Source organism: Pogona vitticeps, chromosome 1 (genome assembly GCF_051106095.1).
Source record: "Pogona vitticeps strain Pit_001003342236 chromosome 1, PviZW2.1, whole genome shotgun sequence".
Classification (NCBI taxonomy): Eukaryota; Metazoa; Chordata; class Lepidosauria; order Squamata; family Agamidae; genus Pogona; species Pogona vitticeps.
The window spans coordinates 270,504,785-270,526,970 of NC_135783.1; the positions used below are offsets into that span (position 1 = coordinate 270,504,785).

Sequence of the window (22,186 nt, forward strand, 5' to 3'; positions counted from 1 at the left end):
CGGACAAAGTTTTGCATTGGGGAATAAATTTTCTAGTTAAAAAACAACATATGAGCTGAGCATTTCCGTGCTAGGAAGGGAGAGGGTAGGAGTCCAGATACATATGTTAAGCAAATAAAAAAGTATGAAGGTTATTGTTGTCATTGCTATGCTATTTTCCATTTCTTTTTTTCTTCAGGAATGTATTTTCTTTTAACAAGTTAAAACAAGCTGGGGGGGGGGGGAATCAGGGCCAAAGTAGATGAGATGTCAGCTTTACAGTTAGAAGATGATAAAATATTATATCTTCAGATAAACATTCTTCAAAAATGGAATGTTTACACTGTCAACATGCAAATGAAGCCTCTTGTTTACCGCCAGTGAAGAAATCACAGAACAGTGAATGGAACTGGTAAAACCAAGCCTTAAATATCTCACTGGCCTTGAAAGCTCTATGAGGGTTGCTGTAAGTCAGCTCTGATTTGATTGCGTACATAACAGTAATGTACATTAGTCAGGAGAAAACTGATTTGAGAAATATGACTTCCCCACAAATGATACATGTTTTCCTGGAAAGATATCCAGATTCCTCAGAGCAACTGAGTAGTAATTTCACATTCTAAAATGACTGAAACAGTATTCCAAAACTTCTGCTATGTTTTTCCTCTCAAATATTATTATCTAGATAGGTGTGACTACATAGGGATTTTCCCTGCAGCTTGGTTTGATCTCAGGATTGGCTCTTGTTGTTTTTCTCCCTATGACTAAATTATGTAAGTGGCAGCATGAACCAGCCCGTTCTCAGAGCATAACTCTCTGCAGCTTTTTGGGTCTTTGTCAGGGGCTACTCATTTTACGTGTGTGTAGAATTGCTCTGTTTTGATATGGTTCCAGCATGCATGATCACTGGGATTAAACCAAAGTGGCTGACTGGCTGTCCCTTTGCTGAACCTACAAATGATCTTTCAAAATGGGAAGTTTTCTTGCTGCCTGCCTTTGGAGGACAGGGGAGAGGAAGTTTTGCTTTTCTTTTTAAGTTTTGTTAATACATCAGCCATGCTGTGAAAGGACTTTTAAAAAAACCCTCTCAAACAATCACTGATGTGCTGTGTCGGTTTGCAAGAATTAAAAAGAAGTGCAAAACTTCCTCTCCTTTTCCCTCCAAAGATGTGCAGCAAGGATTTCTATGTCTCAAGATTGTTAAGCAGCTTCTTCCTCTGTGGTTTTTTTAAACCACTTAATGATCTTGAGAAATGAGAAGCCTTCCCTTTAAAGGGGACAAAGCCTTGATTGCGATAAACAGTGTAATTTGGGTCCTTGCACGTGAATGCAAGGATCTCCCCAAATGACATGATAGTTTAGCATACAAGCCGGGATAATTTGGCCATGTACTGTAGTTGTACCTTTAAATACATGTTATCTAGCTGTGGTGACTTGCCAGTTCTTGATAAATACAACTTTTTTTCATATGTAGAACTGGAAAAATTAACATTTGCTCTGCATTTCTTCATGAAAACTGACAAGAGGCAATTAATAAACTGTTTTATAGTAATCTTTTTGCCACACTTGGTATAATAAAAGGGGCAGAAGCAGAAATCCAGAAGGATTTTATTAGTGTGTGAAGGGTATTGCTTGATAATACACTGACACTAAGCAACTTGTATCACTGTCATTTTTCATTCAGTGGGAAAAAAAGATTACTTATATAATAGGTTTTTTTTTTTAAATCAGTTTTTGACAAACCTTTTCAGGAAAGCTATTTTTGATTCTAAAGGTAAAGAAAATATTTACATGCAATGATAAATTACAAAATGATAACTATTTTAAAAGCTTCATTTTTCAAGTTTTTTCTTATTAGCAAATTCAGAAATGACTCAAAATATACTTCTTTCAGAAGATCCCATTCTGTGAATAGATAATGACAGTCATCACCAAGGTTCCCTCTACAGTGCACAGCTGCGTGAGTGCATGCAAGTCCACCACCCTTTGCACAGTACTCCTCCTCCTCCATGCACCACAGTGATTGTTTCCAACCCCTTTGGTTCTGGTTGCAATGGAATCTCGTGGAGGTTCCATTGTGAAGCTTCCTGCTTTAAAGATTTCCAGCTGGCTTCAATTGCCAATATCATTAGAGGCTTAAACAAACAGCCTAACCATGTAATGATATTGGGAAATTTGGAAATTAAAAACTTCCTTCCTCTGCTTCTCTGTGGAGCAGACGGAAGAAGCAACTTTTTAAAAGCTAATTTAGGGTAGTACCAATGTGTTTCAGTGTTTAGGGAAAAACAAAACAAAACTGGAAGCTTTCTTTGCTTTTCTTAAAGGAGGCAGACCAATTAGGGTCAATTCAAGTGTGTATTCCATGTGGATGCAAAGATCACACTACATGACATATATCTGTACCCAACCTTAAGTGAGTCTATTTAGCCCGCAACAGGCTTCTCCAAATGAGCTGTATAGCCATGCCTGTGTCACCAGCCATACTGCTTAGGGAGTTGGATTTAACATCCCAAAAAGAGGCACTTTTTCAAGCTGTGATTTCGGGAAAGAAAAGTGAATAAAAAAAGTTATCCCATGGGATAGCAGAATGGTCTTACTCCCACATAAGTGAGCACAGGATAGAGACTTTAGTTTTGTCATCCTCTGTTGTTTTCTGGGCTGCAATGTATTTCTGTAGAGAGGGAGCCATCAACAGACATGATGAACCTCTGGCTCCACGGCTGGATACCTAAACCACTCAACTATCCAGCAGTTCATTAATTACATTATGCCATCTAGTTAGCATACATATGTGTGTGTGCATGCATATGTATACACCTCCCCTTCCTTGCCTAAAATGTTGCATAGGTAGTTTCATCAATATTATTTAAATAGATGTCCTCCTTTTTACATTCAAGTTTCAAGCAAGGATGTTTGCTATGGAAGAAGAAAAGGTAAGTCATAAACAGTTACATGATTTATTTGTTCAATCAATGAATAGTTTAAGATCCAAATTTGTTTAAATGGAAATTCATATACTGTATTGTATGTGTGTGTTTGTTGAGTGTGTTCAGTTCTTCCTTTAGGGCAGTCAATCTTTTCCCAGCTGTAGACTGGTTGGGGTGGGGTCTGTGGGGGGGCAGGGTGTTTGCTTGCAGAGGCGTGCTGATGGGCAGGTGATGGGGGTGTTCTCGTGGGGGGCAGTGGCGTACTTGTGTGCATGCCTGGGGAGGCAGGGGCATGCTCACAGGGGACGGGGTATGTTCGTGAGGGGCAGGGCGCACTGGTGTGCATATGTGGGGAGCGGGACCTGCTCACATGCATGCGTGGGGGGCAGAAGGAGTGCATGCAGTGGCAGTAAATCTGTCTTCATGGCCTGGTCCTGCCAGGGCCACGGCTCTCTACTAGGCCGCGGACATGGGGTTGGGGGACTCCTGCTTTAGAGCATCAGCTCCACAAAAGCAATAGAAAATCTCCCACCAAAGGCTAACGTTTCTTCAGAAAATGGGATGCATGGGGCTGCTGACAGAAGGCAATGGCGCTGTATACTGTACTAGAGTTGGACAAATCATAAATTTTGCATCAAATCACTCTCGTAAAGTCTGATTGGTATAGGGTCTAGACTGATGTGGAATGGTTTGATTTAATTCTGGGGAGAACCAAATTACAGAATGGTTTGAGTCTAGAACACAGCCTTAATTGGATTCGGCACAGATTGCTTCTGCTTTTTTAACAAGTTAAAGGAACCCAGTACACAAACCTCTCAAGCTGTAGCATCTATCATGTTTCCACATTTCATGAGCATCAGGGCAAAAAGAAGTGTAGTAAATGTCATAATAGCTGCAGATATGTGCTTGACTGTTTGAGTCATGTAATAAGTTATGCAGATAATTTTGAGAAGTGAGCGAATGAGTACAGATTTTGAAGGAGAATGCACTAAAAGTATTTCTGATGAAATATAGATTTTAAAACTGCAAACATGGCTGTGAAGCAAATAAACATTTTATGCCTAGAGAAAAATGTTGTTAGCTCATTTCACTTATGAAATATCCAGCAGTATATCCTTGCACAGGCTTGGAAACCCTTCATCTGCTCACACAATTGGCCAGTTGTGTGACTGGAAGGAACAAACAGGATTCTGCTTCTAGTCAGAAGTGAATGTTTGTCCCATGTTTCATAGAGATACTCTAAGATAATGGCCAGAATCCTGTTGGTGATTTACATGTGTGTAAGTTAAATTCTCGTAACTCACTAACAAGATGCAGGTCACATTACTGGATGCGTGCCTTTGACACAGTCACGTATACACCTGATAACATGACCAGTATTCACAATGAACTTATTCTTTAGTCTCTTAAATAAGGCATTTCTTTATTCTTATAAAAGTTCCTGTTTCTTTGAAGGGAAAATTTCTACTTGCCAAAGAAGCAAAAGAAAGAGAAACAGAGGGTTTAAAGGAAACATTAAAAAAACTACAGGTAAATTGACATTATATGTACTGCATAGTTTATTCGGGGGAGCTCTGAGGCAGTATGGTGTTCATGCAACAGCCAGGACAATTTGTGCTTAGCTAAGACAATAAATCATGCTCCTCTTAATTATTTGATGATGAGCAATTAGCAATTAACCATTGAGGAGCATTTAGTGCATCCCCTTCTGCTCATCTCAGCCAAAATGATTGGGAAATCAAACTTTAATTAATGTGGGCTTGATAAATGACTGATTGGATTCTTAAAATGGTTAACAGCACACAAGAAGCAGAAGTGAAAGGTGACAGAAATAGAGTTAAAATCCTAAATGCAAATTTTCAGTGACTTGTTAATTATTATTATAATATTATTATAATTGCAAAGAAATAGAATAATGTTAATTGTGTGCCATCAAGCCAATTTGGACTTACTGCAACTCTTTTCAGGATTTTCTAGCTATAAAGTATTCATAGGTGGCTTACCATTCCCTTCCTTTCGGGGATTCTTGGACTGTGCAGTTTGCCCAAAACCACCTAACTGGGCTTTTCTGGGATGCACAGTGGAAAGAGGACAACAGCAACAAAAAAGAAAACAGAAAGAGATCCAAGAAATTGAAGTGAATTTTAATCCATGGTTAGGGAGGCTGAAAGGTCAACCAGGGGGACTTGCAGCCCAAATGAACCCCAGCTTTTTCTTCCACTTTTGGGGAAGGCTTGCTGGCTGGGGTGTGTGTGTGTAACAAAACAGAAGACAGAGTGAATCTTAGTAATTAAGCAATAAACTTTATTGCTTTTGAAGGCAGAGAGTCACTAACACACACAGTATGTGTGTAAAGTGGGTCTCCCCAACAGCACAACCATAGGAAAGAGCTGGGTTTTGATTGACTTGCTTTCACCTTGCTTTGTAAAAATGTAGCTTCTAGATCACAGGATTTTTCTTCAAAGGAATCTGTCATCTTTACAACTTTTTTGTATAGGTTTTCAGTTTATTGTTTCTTTCTTTTGTTTATTTTGTCGTATGCGGATATGTTCCAATACCGGTTTTTCAACATCCCTATTTGAGGTTTAAATTTACTTTTCCATTCAACTTGTTTTTCCTCTTTTTTTAAAAAACACTGCTCACCATAATAGTTTATTTTGGCCCTATGTGACAGTTGCTGGAAGGTTACATTGAGGGTTCTGACTTATTTAAGACTCCTCTTTTTGCTTTTCATCTATCGTTAAATCTCTTTTTGCATTTTTCACTGATAATATCAAAAGCAAGGACATTTAGACCGTAGATCAACCCATCATCGTTCGAGTCAAATCATGGAAACAATGTTGTACTCTTCTTGTATTTTAGCTGGCTGGATAGCTCAATCTGTTCTCTGTCCAGCTCCCTGATTTTGCTGATTTTGGGACTGCCTCTTTGCCTCGGCCTGCTGGACAAATGTCTCTTCAAAATGGGAGGGGCCATGATGCACGGCCTGCCTCCAGGCAGAATGCTCAGATGTCAACCTTTCCCATCTGTTGAGGTCTGTTCTTAAGGCTTTCCGATCCTGCTTGCAGATATCCTTGTATTGCAGCTGTGGTCTCCCCCTGGGGTGCTTTCCCTGCACTAATTCTCCATACAGGAGATCTTTTGGAATCCAATCGTCAGCCATTCTCATGACATGCCCAAGCCATACTATGTGCCCCACCATTATTATATATTTACACACTTTTGTGTAGTTGCTTAAAGACACAGCATCAGAGTACTAAGAATTTTATCAATATTTTATTGTAGTTCTTCTGGATCCTTTAGTTATTTAATAGTGTCTTTTCTTCGATAAAAATAGAAAATGTTATCTGTTGTTAAATCTGTGCTGATTAGGTTATGCTCATTAACTTTATAAATAGCTTGGTTATTTTGTTATTCTCTGTTTAATTATCAGGTTAATGTTGAGATTATTGTAAAAGCAAATTCCTTCACATTGCTGACCTTCTGTGCAAAAGGCTGAAAGGATTTGTTATGCCCTGCTCAATTCATGACACAACACAAGTGATATATAGTGTACCTCATGGTCGGCTGAACTTGATACATGAAGGGAAAGTAATAAATGCTCCTTTGCTTTTTCTAAGTAAGATAAACTTTGGGAGTGAGGAACTCATCCTGTGATGGAATCTGATTTAAACACAGCATAAGAAGGGCTTTCCGAGAGACAGTTCGGAATAAAGTTCTGATTGAAGTTGCACTAATAGCAAGTGACAGCAACCTGCAGGAACAGAACACCAAAGCTACAATCTACCAGTAGAAAACACATGAGACACCCCCTTCTCTGAAGGTTGAAAGTCTTATATATATTCCAGTGATAAACTACTCCTAGTAGTAGTAGTTTGTCTGGAAGTCCAAGTTGTCCACCTCTACTTTCAGTGTTTTGCATGGAAAATTTTGAAGCAGCTTTGTCCCCCCTGGCAATAACTTGAATGTATTAAAAAGTCCTATAATCTGGAGTACACTTTTTGTGATATACTGATTTCTAAGTGAGACCAGACTGTTAACGTAATTGTTGTAAGCCTCCCAGAGACCTTTGGGTAGAGTGGGCGGCATATAGGTTTAATAAATAAATAAATAAATAAATAAATAAATAAATAAATAAATAAATAAATAAATAAATAAATAAATAAATAAATAAATTGAGACAGAAAAGCTAATAAAAGGAAGTGCAATTAGGAGAGCATCATGAACTAATGAAGAGAGTAAAGAAAACCAGCATTTCTAATAGTAGACATACTGCCATATATTAAAAAACCAGCCTCATTTCTGACACTGCTACCTCCATCTCAGACAGGTATTTGGAATTTTAGAAAGACTAGCAACATTCCCATGTTCTAGTGTTCAAAATCTGTGTGGCCTTCTCTGCACATTGTACAAATCATACACATTAATATTTGCATTCTCCACCACCACCTCACCAAGTATGTTTAATCTTTAATACCATTTATATAGCAAACACTGATCTGAAAAAGACAGTATAATGTCAGCATTCAGGTACAATCTTTGGAACCAGGAACCAAGCCTCACCCAGTCACAAGGCTTACTCAGTTTCCCTTAGCCAGTTAGTATCTTACCCCAGACTACCATACAGGGTTGCTGTTGGCATAAATTGGTATAGCAAAACCAAGTAAAGTTGCCATATACTGTATATATTATTAGTGCATAAAAGTAAATAAATAATAACATTTTGTCATGCATAATGGCTTCTGGTGATACCCTCCTCAGATTACTTTCATTCTTCGTCATCAGTTTCTGTTGATAGCAAAAAAGCTTTATATATCCATGAAAACAGCATAGGAATTCCTCAGAAATGACTGTCATCTGGTTTGCAGGAAAAATGTAGAAGGAGAGACCAAACCTCAAGAATCACAAGGATTCTTATCAATCATAACGTGTTATTTTCTTCAGAGAGACAGATTAAATATTTTATTATTGCTGGAAAATATTCTGGGTTAAGTTTCTTTGCCTAATTTGACATTTCACCACAATAGATATATAAACCAACTCATGTGCACTAGAATGTCTAGGCCACCACCTAACCACTATTTGCTAATTATCACATTTAAGGTAATGATCAGTGCCCTGTTCTGCTGACTATACCCTCCCGAACAAACATGAAGCAATCCTATGCAAACTTGACAGATATAGGCTGCAATCCCAGAAAATTTATGACAAATAAAACTTGCCAGCTTTTACAGTGTGTGAGGCTCTCTGTTGTTTTTGCTGACAATACACTAACACAGATAGCCTCCTGAGAGTGTTGAAGTTTCTTTGTTTATGAAATCTATATGTGTCAAAATCAGTGCCAATCCGATGAAACAAAAGAATCCTTAAAAATACGCCTCCATGGGTTGCTTCCACTTTTTCTCTATATAAACATTTTTATATCACCACAGCAAACTTATGCTGTTTTGTTTCACTGCTGTTGGCTATATTGTGGTGCAGAATGAGATGCTCAAAAGTGCTTGGAAAAGGTTTCGTTTTTTAATTTCCACAAGAGCCAACACCCGGCCTAGACGGCATGGGGGATCATTAGGATTGTAATTCAAGAAAGTAACTTTCTCAGTCTTTCATTCCTAATAGGTACAAGTATCTCAATCTCCCATGCATAATTACTCAGATGGAATGTAAGACATGACATTCCACCTGAGCAGATATACCATATTACTCAGAATTCAGAAATAGTCTTTCTGAAAGGATATTATCATTTTCTTGTTATTTTTGAAATGTCTTTCCAGGATCTAAGATTCACAGGAAACATAAGTACAAATGTTATCTATTTTCTCTCTCCTTTCTCCTTAAAATTCTATAGCACCTTAAATACTAAAATGTACTAAAATTATTCACATTTTGATCCTCCTTTGCACAACTGTGCTTGTTCATTTGATTTTGTTGCTTCCTAAGTTTGTAAAGCTACTTCAGAAGCTAGAACAAAGCTTTCCCCAAACAGCAATATTTACTTGGGAAGTTAGAAAATATTATGGTTGACTAAGCACACAGAAGATTTATCTATCAGTTCCAAAATAAGAAAATTACAGTTAATTGATAACTGAGTGAAAAAATCCATGGATTATACTTTGAAAGCTCATATAGACTTTTTGTTTTGTTATTTCAGATTTCAAAATACACTTTACAAAAGAAGCTTAATGAAATGGTAAGAAATCATGTCAACTATAAAAAGGTTGAAGGTTAGGAAGGAGAGTTTATGCTCACACACCGGATTGTTTCATGAGCTATTTATGGTGTAAGACCTCAGGGACTGAGCCAAATATTGGTGTGCGCGCACATGTGCGCACGTCTTACGCCAACGGCTTATAAAGCAAAAAAAGCAAAAAAACTGCTTATAACTAATAATTCTAACAATTTTTCAATTATGAATAGAGATAATTATCTATATTCAAATGACTGGGTGTATATGGAAGTAGTAGAACTGTGCATCTAAATTTACCTTAATACTTGAAAGTTTGTGTTAATAAATCTGGAATTTTAAATTTTGGATAGTGTCCTTTTGCATAGTGTCAATGTTGTTTGTTAGTATAATATATGTTTTTGCAAGCAGTTAAAGCTATGTGAGTTGGGAGGAGTGTCTATTTTCTGTTTCTGAAGACTGTTATTTATAATTAAAATGACATCTGCTTTTTCTGCATTCTATATTGTTTTTTTTAAATTTTATGACAAAGACATAAGGAAGAAAGCAGTGTGTTCCTGTTCTTCCAATGCAACACAGAAAATAAGAGTGCCACTTCTGTTTTTTCACTCTAGCTGGAAATTAAAAGGAGATGTTAAGATGGTGCTAGGCTTGATTGACTAAAAGCTGTGAAAATTCTGCTGCTGCTCAACTGGAAAGAATAAAGATAATATTGTCAGACCATTATAAACGGTTATTTTAATTAAGAAGCTCAAAAACTAGAGTCCAGTTAGCCTTAAGTACCATGACATTTGTACTGAAAGTCATCTTCAACGGTACAGTGATTTTACACAAAATATGGTGAAATTGAATAATGTGTCCTTTGACCTGGGAGATAAGGCTACAAGTTAAAGATCAAAGGCAACATAAAATCTGTTTTAGCTCTTTCACTTTTAGCAGTGTAATCCTATGCATCTCTAAATCTTACTGAATTCAACAGGATTTAGACCCAGATTAAAGGTGTGTATAGGATTGCAGCCTCTCTTAGATACATTATGTATTGTGTAAACTGCTTTATAAAAACACTGGTTGTGTTGCTTGTTTAACAGTATTGTAAGAGTTCCATTATTTGCAGCAAGTGCAATTTTTCATGATTATATAATTTTAACAAAATAAGACTTCTACCTTACTTTATTTGATTTGAATAGAATATGTCAGATGCACTGCAAATTTAGCTTTTTATTGGTAATTTCATAGTATTTTAGGAACCTAGTGGTAAAGAGCTGAAATGTTTGACATTTACCAGAAATCTCAAGGCCAGGCCATTACTTTGGCTAATTATAAAATCTGATCCTGATTTTTGTCTTTTATTGGTAAATGTTTGCCATGACATACTAACAGATATAGAAAAGTAATTTTTCACATGGTTTTGGACATTTGTCAATTCCTAAGAGACACCAAATCCGATCATCGAATTAACCACCTTCTTTAATGTGAAATTTCGGCACAGTGCATGGAAATGATGCTTATTGTGATGAAATTAGTACTTCTGCAGATTTTTGGTTTTGCAAATATTAATTCTCCAAAGGCGCTGCAAATTAATACGTTTATTTATTTCAGCAAACCACTACTAGTTTTCTTCATTACGCTTCTCTGTTTCTTTGTACTAAGGATGCACTGAATGGTTGAGAAGACATCCACTTTAAAAGGGGGTGTTTTGAGTTATTTGTGAGGAGTAATACTTTGCAGGGGGAACAGAATTGAAACCATTTTGTTATCAGAGAGTCATTTTCTGATTTCTCACATGCCTTTTGGAAATTCAAAATAAAAATGGCTGCCTCATTTGCCTATTGCAGGCTGATTAAAGTAAGCAGCAGCTGAATACTCACAGAAGAGCATTCGTGTTCGCAGTACAGACAGTTAGCATCCCAAGTAGTTAATTTTATTTAAGAGAATAAAACTTTGTCATGATTGAAGCAGGCTTATGTAAGAAGTGACCATATCTGAAATACCAGGAAAAACCTGGTTTTGTTCTTGAACTTTTTTTTAAATAGAAATTTCCTGATCCCTCCTCCCACAAAGTTTTTATTAAGAAGCTGAACCAAAGGGTTAATGGCATATCGAAACAATTGTTCTTCTTCCTCCCCACACTTTCCCATCTGCCACCAATGGATTGAAGAATCCTTGTAGCCTCTGAAAGAAGATTGTGCTCTTAGCAACCTTTCTAACAACATGATGATGGCCACGACAGTCAATGTTTTGGCCAAGAAGCATGTCTGGCTTTGATTCCAGGACATGGATCTAGGATCTCAGGCCAGATTGGCCAGCTCAGTTTTCAAAAGGCTGCAGTACAGTATTTAGTGAGGCAACCCTTAGTGAAATTCAGGATACAAAGCAGGATTTTCTCACAGCTAAGAAGGAATAATGTAAGCCAAACTTTTAGTTTTCATTTGGAAATGAGAAGCAAATCTCACAAGCTTATCTGCTAAGTGGTTACAGATCCAGCTGACTAAGGGAGCAACTGCGTTGGCCATGTACCGTGCAATTGGCAGTGATGAATTTGAATTGAAACCTGGCAACTACACAAAATAAAGCTCAGTGTGGGAAACCCATTGTGAAATTGTCTCTTTTTAGTAGGGAATTGTCTCTTTTTGTTCAGTCACCAGGGGTTGTTTATATATTTTCTGATCCAGTTGACATCACTTTTGTCTGCTTTCTTCCAGTGGGATTGCCTGATCCAAAGCCAAAGGGGTGCTCACAGAGCTGTTATCTGCAAACAGTATTTTTTTTTTAAAAAAAATGCTTTCAAGGCAGTGCTGTAATAATGCATCACTAGGTGAAGTAATGCATTGTTTCAGGAAAAGTAAATACGTATAAAAAGAGATGGAAATTAGTTATTAATACCTTGTCAAAAACAGTGTCTGCTGTGCAAATACACCTCTCTCTTGCTTCTGCTCCTGCCCCTGCTGATTCCTGCAAATTGCTCGATGTCTGGACAGAATAATTTCACCTGTGGAAACTCTGTTTGAAAAAAAATATGGATCATAGTGAATCCAAGCATATTTCCCCGCTGTGTTGTCACACTTTAAGAAGTTATCCTTGCTCATAGGAATCCGTTGGTGTCACCTCATGTCTTCTAAATACATTTATAGTGACAAAACTCTATTACCTGCCCACCACAGAGGTTGTTGGGGTTAGAAGACTCTTCTTCATATGCCGCTTCAGTGCCCAATAGGCTCACTTCTTATGTTTACCTTGCAAGTTGCAGAGGAAAAGATACATGGAAGGGTAATATTATTTATGCTTTGCATATTCAGGCTGATAATTGCTACCTGAAATTTAGAATAGTCAATAACCTTGCCCTTCAGATTGTTGGGGGTGGGTGATTATCAGAGTGACATTGACTCCACAGATTCTAGAAACTGGCTTCGGTGTTGCCATAGAAATTAACCTGACTATGTGTGGGAAATGAAAAAAACATAAAGAAACGTATTATCCTTTTATTTTGTGTTCAGTGTACCTCTGTTCCCTTACAGAGAAAGCAGAAGTATTTTTTTTAAAATGTCCAAGCACACTTCAGAAGCAGTACACTTGTTCAGTGTGCTTGGGAACACAAAAACCCACGAAACTAGTTAATCTTAACAATAAGACTTATGCTTTCTCTTTTGTTACAAAAGACTGAGATTGCTACCAGCTAGATTAATTCTTCCTTTACAAACTACTGGGGGCACAACTGAGATTTTGGACAAGAGCATTTTAAATGCAGATGAATAATCAGAGTCCTTCCTCCAACATATTTATTGCAGGAAACACATACTGGTATCAAAGTTTTTCAAGTTTGTTTTTGTTGTTCCTGTTTCTACATATTTTCCTTGTTGGGATGTTTTCTTCATGATAAATTTCATGGATATTTCCTGCATCAGAACTCTGTGTGCACTTGTTGCTGCATATAGTGTAAAGTTTTAAGAAAGAGAAATGCCGTAACCTTACTGGTTAGTGTACCATGCCCAGTTGTTTCAGAGAACAGGAACTGCTAGCATAAGAACAAAGATAAGCAGGGCTAGCTGAGAGCCAAGGGAATGGTAGAACAATAAATGCAAGGGAACAGTTTAGAGGTCATTTTGACCATAGTTTGTTGATTAATTAACACAGTGATATTAATACAATTCTAAGCAAGAAGCCATACTTGTTTTTCAGAAGCTTATTATTTATGATTCTTGGTCAAGACTTGATATTACCAAAAATATATCAAAATTGGATCTACACAATGGCTAAAATCCAGTAGTAAGTACTAACTAGTAGGGATATGGTAAAGTCAACTCCCCTATGTGTTCCACTTATTCAATGGGCCTACTCTAGTTGATGACCTACCACTGGATTTCAGCCATTCAGTTACCATGCACCAATGAACACTTGCATTGCTAGACTCTGAAACTTCTTCCTGCAGTACATCTCCAGTCATGCATGGCTCCAAATATATGTGCATCTGAGATAACCATTCTACCTTTCAGTAAAAATTCTCAAGGTGGTATCCAATAGAGCTGTTAGAAAGCATTAAAAAGAATAAAACATCAGAAACGGACATTTCAATTCAGCAGAGTTAATAAAGTCATAATCAACCAAGCCTAGCTGATATATATGGTCAAACATCCAAACAAGTAAAACATCTGGCATCAAATGTTGTCAAAATCGGTGCTAAACAAGATTATCTGCGGAAAGATTTTCTACAGAGAGAACTTGACATCTGAACATGCTTTGTCCCCAATTATAGTCCCCCTAATTTCAGATGGCACGTGAACATGAATAACTCAGATTCCAATTGCAAAATTTATGTAGGCCTGTGTGGCTTAGGTCTCAGCCATAGGTTGGGAGTTCAATTCCCCGCTGTATCTGCATGACAGGAATTGCACTCGAGTTCTAAGATGATCATGATATTGATGATTATACAGTATGTTCCTTCTAGTCATTATTGCTAACCTTGTTTTGACAACTTATTTTGCTAATTTCAGGGAATGTATATATGTCATTCATTGGTATTAATCTATCAATAACAAATTCTTAAAATGCTGACTGGCAAGCAGCTGTATTATATTTGTCTCTTTGATTTAATTTTGTGGGGGGGGGTTGTGTTTGTTTTGTTAACATAGTATTAATGTACATGGATTTCCAGGTATGTTTTGTTTTTATTTAGAAAAGAAAGAAGACTTGCATAAATATATGCTTAATATATTTATTACTATTTATTAAAATATAGTTAATGAGTTGCTGAAGTAATTTTTTGCAGATTCAATGGATCTTGACATTAAATCTTTATTGCATACTTGCAATCGTTCTGTTGAAATCAGTGGGACTAGGCTCCATCTAGAACAGATTGTTACTTTCTACAGTTTTCTTTCTGTAATGGGGAAAAATGACATATCTCAAGAAATCTCTTAATCTTTGCCTTTGGGATCCTGTATTGTCCTAGCTAGTGCAAGGTATTGTTTCTCCAATAAAATCTGGTTTAAATAACCTTCTGGCATCCTGCACACATTTTGAGGTATTTTAATACACTAGCATTTAGATTGCTGCAGTAAAACATCCTCAAATCAAGTTTAATTATTGTTTGCTTTGAGAACCATTGGCCTAGGTGGAGTTAAATGGAAATTAGACATTTTGTTTAGGATGGCTGTATCCTGACTTACAAGCATCCCTACTTATGACCATGTTGAGTTATGGCCAGCTCCGGCCACAAAATTTTGCTTTGACTTGTGGCCGGAGCTTCCAGTTACAAACACAAAAAAGGCAGGAGTAAAAGGCGGGAAATTCTAATTGCTAACTGTTGGTGGCAAAGTGGCTGCTTCTTTGTAGCTCTTTCGCCCCAGCAGTTAGAGAGTGTGCGATCAGAGGAGGCTGCCTGGTAAGTTAAAATGCTGTTTTCTGCTTTTAAAAAACTGTTCTGGTGGGTTTTGCAGCATGTTTTTGGGCTGGAGGGGTATGTTTCTGTGCTGTGTTTTTTGTTTTTTGGTGATTTTTTTTTTTGCAGCCCCAGTGCCTTCGGGGCTTGCCTTGCTGTTTATTTTTGTTCTTTTGTTTTTTAAAGCCCAGCGAGGGAGCTTGCTCTGCTGTTTATTTTTGGTTTGTTTGTTTTTTTTTAAAGCCCCAGCGCCTTCCGACCAGGCTTGCTGTGTGTTTATTTATTTATTGGTTTTTGCTGGAACGGATTAATCGTATTCCAATGCATTTCAATGGGAAATGGTGCTTCAACTTACATTTCGAGTTACGTCCGTCTTCTGGAACGGATTATGGTTGTAAGTCAAGGCACCACTGTATTTGTCTGAAGATCAACCAATGAGCTAGTGGGTGGGGAGAGGAAAAAGAGAGGGCAAGCTGTCTTTGTATGCTGTTAACCTTCTAGATTCATTTGGCTACTTATTCCAGAAACAGGATGGTGGGTGGCTGGAGAAAACTTTTTCTTCTTCTTATGGCTGCTGCTGGAGGTTTGCAATTCAAACTTGCTAGCTGTCCTGATTGTTAACCTTGGCAGTGAGAGAAATAGAAAAGTGGGTTTTATTGATTCCCTACAGCTCTCAGTGATTTGTTAGCCATGATATCATTCTTTGTGAAGGAAGCAAGATGAGAATAGGTTTGGCAGTGTTCTACAATGGTTTCTTCCCTGGAAGGTTTGATAAGATGTTGGTAAAGGATGATTGCTCTTCTCTCTGGGATAGCAGCATAATCGTTTGCGTGGTTATTGGGAAACAGTTCAGTGGGACTTTCTCCTGAAGTAAGCAGTATTGTAGCTTTACCTAATTTGTGATATGTTTGCTGATATACCGTACTCCAAACTGTCATACCTCTTTCATTTTTGTGCAGGAGCAAAAGCTGCAGTTGCACTTGTTAGCAAAGGAAGACCAGCAGAAGAATATGAATGAATTTGAAAAATGTCATGCAACTATTACGTGTCAATTTGGAATACTAAGAGGCAGTCATGAGAGATTAGAGCAGAATGGTAAATTATCGAATAAGTATAGGGCATTGCCCAGTTTTAATGTACAAGTGTTGGCAAATACAACAAAGCCCATGGGATTATGGAGCATTCTAAGGTTGAGATAGGTTATTGAAATGGATATATCCTTCACAGAACACCATGCAGTAGTTTCCCTTCACCATAGCAAGTCTTCACTCAGATGCTGCTTAATGCATTCTGGAATCTGTATAGATGGTCCAATTAGGAGCAATATGCATATAAGGACCTGGATAGGAAGACCACCAGCGATACATGTCTTGCTATTTCAAGATAAGTGTGGCATTGCTAATATTTGCAGTTTATACTCAAGATAAATGTTGCATGGCCAAGCATAGCATCTTTTAATTGCACTTGGGTAGGACAGATATGTAGCTTTCTGTTAACATCAGCCAGCTCCTGATATGCTTTGGTACATATAGAAAAGGGGCAGGCAATACATGGCCCTCTAAATGCTGTTGGACATCAACTCCTATCTGTCATAATCAGGATAGCCAATACAGATTACATCACCAACATCAGAGGAGCAGCAGAAGTTGCCCAACGTAGACACTTTATGCAATGTCCTCCAGACGTACTTATCCAGCCTTGGATTATATGTTTATTCATTTGTTATTGCTTTTTGAATAAAATTGACTTCTTCAACGTGGTTCTCTATGAATCCACACTGGTGGGTTTAACAGCGCCTGCGCTGGTCCTCTCGGAATTTTCTAGAGCTGTTGAGAAAAAGATACAAAGTTTAGGTTGCCCTATACTGCGCACGCTCCTCCCGCCAACCTTCAGTTCCATTTTTCCGCGCAACGGAGTTGGAACCTCCTGGAATATTAGAGCGCTTTTCTTTCTTCTGACTGCTTTTTTCGGCTTGACTTTGGCTTCGTTTTCGCTTATCTGACCGTCCGTTGCCCTGACCGTGGACTACCTGACCGTTCTATTGCCTCTGGCCCTCTTAACAAGGTCTTTAATCCCTTAATTGCGGCCTATTTACCGCCCGCTGAGGCGCCACGTGCCTGTGGGAAATCTTCAATCAACAACTTTCCCTGTTTTTCACTCCCCGGCGGCTTATGTCAGCTAAAAAGGGACCTTTTCGTCGTTGCTCTTCGTGCTCAGGGAAGCTACCTTTCCAGGACCACCATTCTTTATGCCTTTTCTGTCTTGGAGAGACCCATTCTTCAGCAAGTTGTAAACATTGCAAAGAATTCACGAAGGCAACCCTCAAATCTCGTCAACAACGTTTGAAATTTCATCTGTGGAACCAGACCTTGTCGGCGTCCCAGCCATCCGACATGGAGTCTGTCCAATCTACATCTACAGTACGGTCGGCAGTGACTGTTGTCTCTTCACCTCAGCCAACTAAAGAAGTCTCTAAAAAATCGTCGAAGGGTAAGACCAAGAAGCAAGCCATCGGTAAGAAGGCTTCCTCTGACGGCTTGGCCCCATCTACTTCAGCATCGGCACCGAAGGAAAAGGCGGTTTCTCAGAAGCCTAAAAAGAAGGCTAAAGAGATCACCCTAGTCGTGCCGCCGATCTCCGCCTCCTTACCGTCCCCCTTGTTGGAGGACTCCTCTCGGGACCGAGACTCGGTCTCCGACGCCGGTGCCTCTATTCCACCTCGACAGGAACCATTGGTGGATATTGGGCGGTCGCCCACAGCTAGTCAGCTTGACCGAGTCATTGCTGACTCAGCTAATGTCACATCTAGCCCAATTCTCACTGGGCCGGCAACGCGATCCCCGTCTTTGACGTCGGGATCGGCGCCTTCCAGGTCTCCTCCTCCTCCTCGAGGCCGACCTGTAGCACCGCATGGGGACCCAGCCCCGCGGCGCCCATCACCAGACTCGGCGGACGACGAGCCTTCCGCCAAAAAACGTCGACACCGACGCAAACACAGGCGCGGGCATAGGCGTCGACGAGATTCTTCCTATTCTGACTCTGATTCAAGCCGCGGCCACAAGAGATCTCGCCACCGCCGACGTCGTAGAGACTACTTGACAGAGTCATCTTCGACGTCGAGGGACAGGAGGCATAGGAGAAAGAGGTCTAGATATTCCTATTCTTCTTCTCCCTCTCGTTCACCTCGTAGGAGCCCTCCACCTGCAAGACCTCCCGACGTCGATGCGAATAAACCTTCGACGTCGAGCGCAGCACTTGACCTGTCTACACATCCTACACAGCCTCCTATCATTACAGGTCTGGCTCAGCCATTACCTCAGGCACCTCAGCAGCCACCTTTACCTACGGAGGGATCTCAACCTACTCCCCAGGAATCATCTGAAGAAGTCGACAATGACGACTCCGATGCCTCCCTGGACACCCCTACTCTTGGGGAAAGACTACCTCCAGAGGCTGCAAATTTAAAGCCTTCATCTCCTACAGAGGATTTCTCCTCTTACACTCAGATGATTGCTCGTATGGCTCAAGCCCTTAAACTTGCTGTGGAGCACTCTCCACGAAGGGAAGAAAACCTCATATTCGGTGACATTGAAGCTGAGAGAGCGCACCCAGTCAGTCTCTCTCTTATACCAGAACTCTTGGACTTGATAAAGGAATTCTGGGAGCACCCAACTAATCCCACGACTATCTCCAAGAGGACTGAGAACCTCTACCGGATACATGGTGAGGATACCTCTTTTCTAGTGATGCACCCTGCACCTAATTCTCTTATAGTGGAGTCCAGTTCATCCAAGACTCCTTCTAAAGGCCATCCTACACCAACTAACAAGGAAGGACGAAAGTTGGAAATCCTGGCACGCCGGCTCTATTCCATGACCACCTTCACTCTAAGGGCAGTCAATTATCTGGTAGCCATGGGGGCTTATCAGAAACAACTTTGGTCCAGAGTTCTGCCTGCACTCGAGGCAGCTCCAGAGGAACTGAGGCAACTCTGCTTGAATACTCATGCAGAGGCCTTGACTGTCTCCAAGTACCAGCGCCTTGCTGCTCGGCATGTGGCAGAGGCTACTTCAAAGAATTTTGCCTCCATCATTACATTAAGGCGACATGCTTGGCTCCATTCTGCCAATATTGTTGAGGACATTAAGTCCAGGGTGGAGAATTTACCCTTTGATGCCTCGGGACTTTTCAACCAGGGTACCGATGAAAACTTAGAAAATCTACACAAGAGTAAGAAAACTGCAAAATCCTACTCTGTCCAACCTACACCCAAGCCGCCAAAGTTTCAGTGGTGTTCAAGATATACCTCCCAAACTTACCAGCAACCCTCTACCAGTACTTACCGGCCTTATGGTGGTCAACCTTCTCAACGTCCTCCTCAGACTGCATCTACATCTTCTTCTTTCAAGCATCAACCTTCCAACAGGAAGCCCTCCTTCAAAGGTCCTGCAAAGAAACAAAAGCAGTACCTTTGACTTTCTCCCCACCTTACCGACCACCACCCAAACCACCCGCCTTTCTCCTTACCTTCACAACTGGATGATCATAACACAAGATACATGGGTCCTCAGCATTGTCAACTCCGGCTACCGCCTGGAGTTTATAAAGTCGCCTCCTCTGGGACAGGTTTCCCCTACATCGTACGACCCTGTTCTAGAGGAGGAGATCTTCACTCTACTCCAGAAGGGAGCCATTCAAACTGTTCCATCCGAGGACATCCTGAACGGTTTTTACTCCCGGTACTTCTTGGTCCCCAAGAAGGACGGGGGTCTGCGGCCTATTCTGGATTTAAGACACCTCAACAAGTTTCTCAGAGTACGCAAGTTCAAGATGGTGACCTTAGAAGCCATCATTCACCTGCTCAGAAAAGGAGACTGGTTTGTGGTGGTGGATCTGAAGGACGCATATTTCCATGTTACCATACACAGGAATCACAGGAAATATCTGCGTCTATTCTTCAACAACACGGTTTATCAGTTCGTGGCCCTACCATTCGGCCTCTCCACAGCACCGAGGACTTTCACCAAGTGTATGGCTCCTGTGGCAGCTTACCTTCGTCTTCAAGGGATCCAGGTATACCCTTACATAGACGATTGGTTGATTGTCTCCAGATCGGAACACCAGGCTCTGCAGGACACTCATTACGTTCTCCACACATTGCAAGCACTGGGCCTCACTATAAATTACGAGAAGTCCAAGCTACATCCTTCGCAGGTTGTGGACTACATCGGAGCGAGGATAAATTCACTTCAAGCCCGAATGTTCATGCCCCCAGAACGCATTCACAAAATACAAAAAGCCATAAGGAAGTTCAAACCCAACACAAAGGTGAAGGCCAGACTTGCTCAACATCTCTTGGGCCTCATGGCCTCCACAACATCGACTCTATCACACGCTCGCCTCAAGATGCGTTCTCTTCAGGTTTGGATGTTGTCACTGTTCAATCCACTCTACGACAACCAAAACAAAAGGCTACTAGTGACACCAGAACTGGCCTACCAGCTCCAGTGGTGGACTTACCTGCCTCACTTATTGATGGAACGCCCCTTCCGGCCAATTCAGCTGACCACACAAGTGACAACAGATGCCAGCCCCCTAGGGTGGGGTGCCCACTGCGAAGGCCACCAAATCCACGCGCGGTGGTCCTCGCTGGAGGAGAAACTACACATAAACCATCTGGAACTGCTGGCCATCATCAAAGCCCTGAGGTCTTTCCTGCCTTTGGTACAGGGCAGAGCTATCCAGTTGGTCACAGACAATACCACAGCTATGTTCTATGTGAACAAACAGGGTGGGACAAGGTCCAAGTTGCTCCTGTTTCTTGTTTCCTCCTATCCCCATGATTCAGAGGTCCTTAGTCAGAATTCTTCAAGCCAGAGCAGAGGCAATCTTGGTTGCACCTTGGTGGCCCAGACAACCATGGTTCTCTCTTCTCCTCCAGATGGCGACAGACAGGTGGAAGCTTCCGCTTCTTCCCCACCTAATTACCCAGGGCTCGGGGTCGATATACCACCCGGATGTCGAATCCCTTCAGTTGACAGCCTGGAGAATATCCCATCGGTGAAAGAAGTGCTTGATAAGGCCCGAAAACCTTCGACCACACGCTTGTACCAAAACAAATGGCAAGGTTTCTTAAAGTTCACGGCAGAACGAGGACTACAACCCTCTCCTGTTGCATTATCTACTCTCCTGCTGTATCTTCGATATCTCTTTGACTTGGGCCTATCTAAATCTACATTGAAAGTTTACACGTCGGCTATAGTAACCTTTCAGCCACGAGACTCTCAGTCTTCCAGATGGTTTTCGCATCCTACAGTAAAAGCCTTCTTCAGAGGCCTGTCAAATATGCGGCCCCCGGTAAAGCGACCTTTACCCCAGTGGTCATTACCAGTTGTGCTTCACTCACTAGTCCAGCCCCCCTTTGAACCTATGGCTACCTGTGAACTAAAATTTTTGTCTCTAAAAATGTTGTTTCTTGTTGCTATCACCTCGGCTCGTAGAACCAGTGAACTTGCTGCACTTCGAGCTGATCCCCCTTACTTACAGTTTTTCAAGGATAAGGTGGTTCTCTATCCTGATGTATCATTCCTTCCCAAAGTTGTGTCGGATTTTCATGTAAACCAACCACTGTTACTACCAACCCTGTTTGCTAACCCCTCTTCGGATGTTGAGCGCACGCTCCATTGTTTAGACGTTCGGAGGGCTTTATCGTTTTATGTCACAGGAAACAAGGACTTTAGGAAAGCCCAAAGACTTTTCTTGTGTTTTTATGGCCAAAAGAAGGGGTCTGCTGCTTCTTCATCCACGTTGGCACGATGGCTAGTTTCCACTATCTCATTGGCCTACGAACTACAACACAAACCTCTCCCTGAAGGTCTTCGTGCTCATTCCACAAGAGCTGTGGCCACCTCCACTGCTCTGCTGCGAGGGGTTGATATTCCCTCTATATGTAGAGCGGCCACTTGGTCCAGTGTATCAACATTCATTAAGCATTACAGACTGGACCTTCGGGAGAAGAATGAGACAAGATTCGGAAGGGCTGTTCTCACATCACTACTGCAGTGACGGCCCCCCATCCTGTAAGTAGCTTGGTAGTCACCCACCAGTGTGGATTCATAGAGAACCACGTTGAAGAAGGACAGGTTACTTACCTGTAAACATAGTTCTTCAAGTGGATTCTCTATGAATACACACGACCCGCCCGGCCTCCCCACATGTCCG

At 40.6% G+C, this 22,186-nt stretch overlaps 1 protein-coding gene across 2 annotated transcripts in view; it reads left to right on the forward strand.

The window, feature by feature from the left end:
* The window catches only part of CCDC73 (coiled-coil domain containing 73), an 80,134-nt gene that overhangs the window by 30,967 nt on the left and 26,981 nt on the right, over positions 1–22,186 (forward strand). For both annotated transcript variants that reach the window (XM_020795602.3, XM_072985842.2), the window contains exons 5-8: positions 2,877–2,912; positions 4,362–4,436; positions 9,058–9,096; positions 15,925–16,060. In XM_020795602.3, coding sequence (XP_020651261.3) covers positions 2,877–2,912; positions 4,362–4,436; positions 9,058–9,096; positions 15,925–16,060 — 286 coding nt within the window. The remainder of the gene's footprint in view (positions 1–2,876; positions 2,913–4,361; positions 4,437–9,057; positions 9,097–15,924; positions 16,061–22,186) is intronic.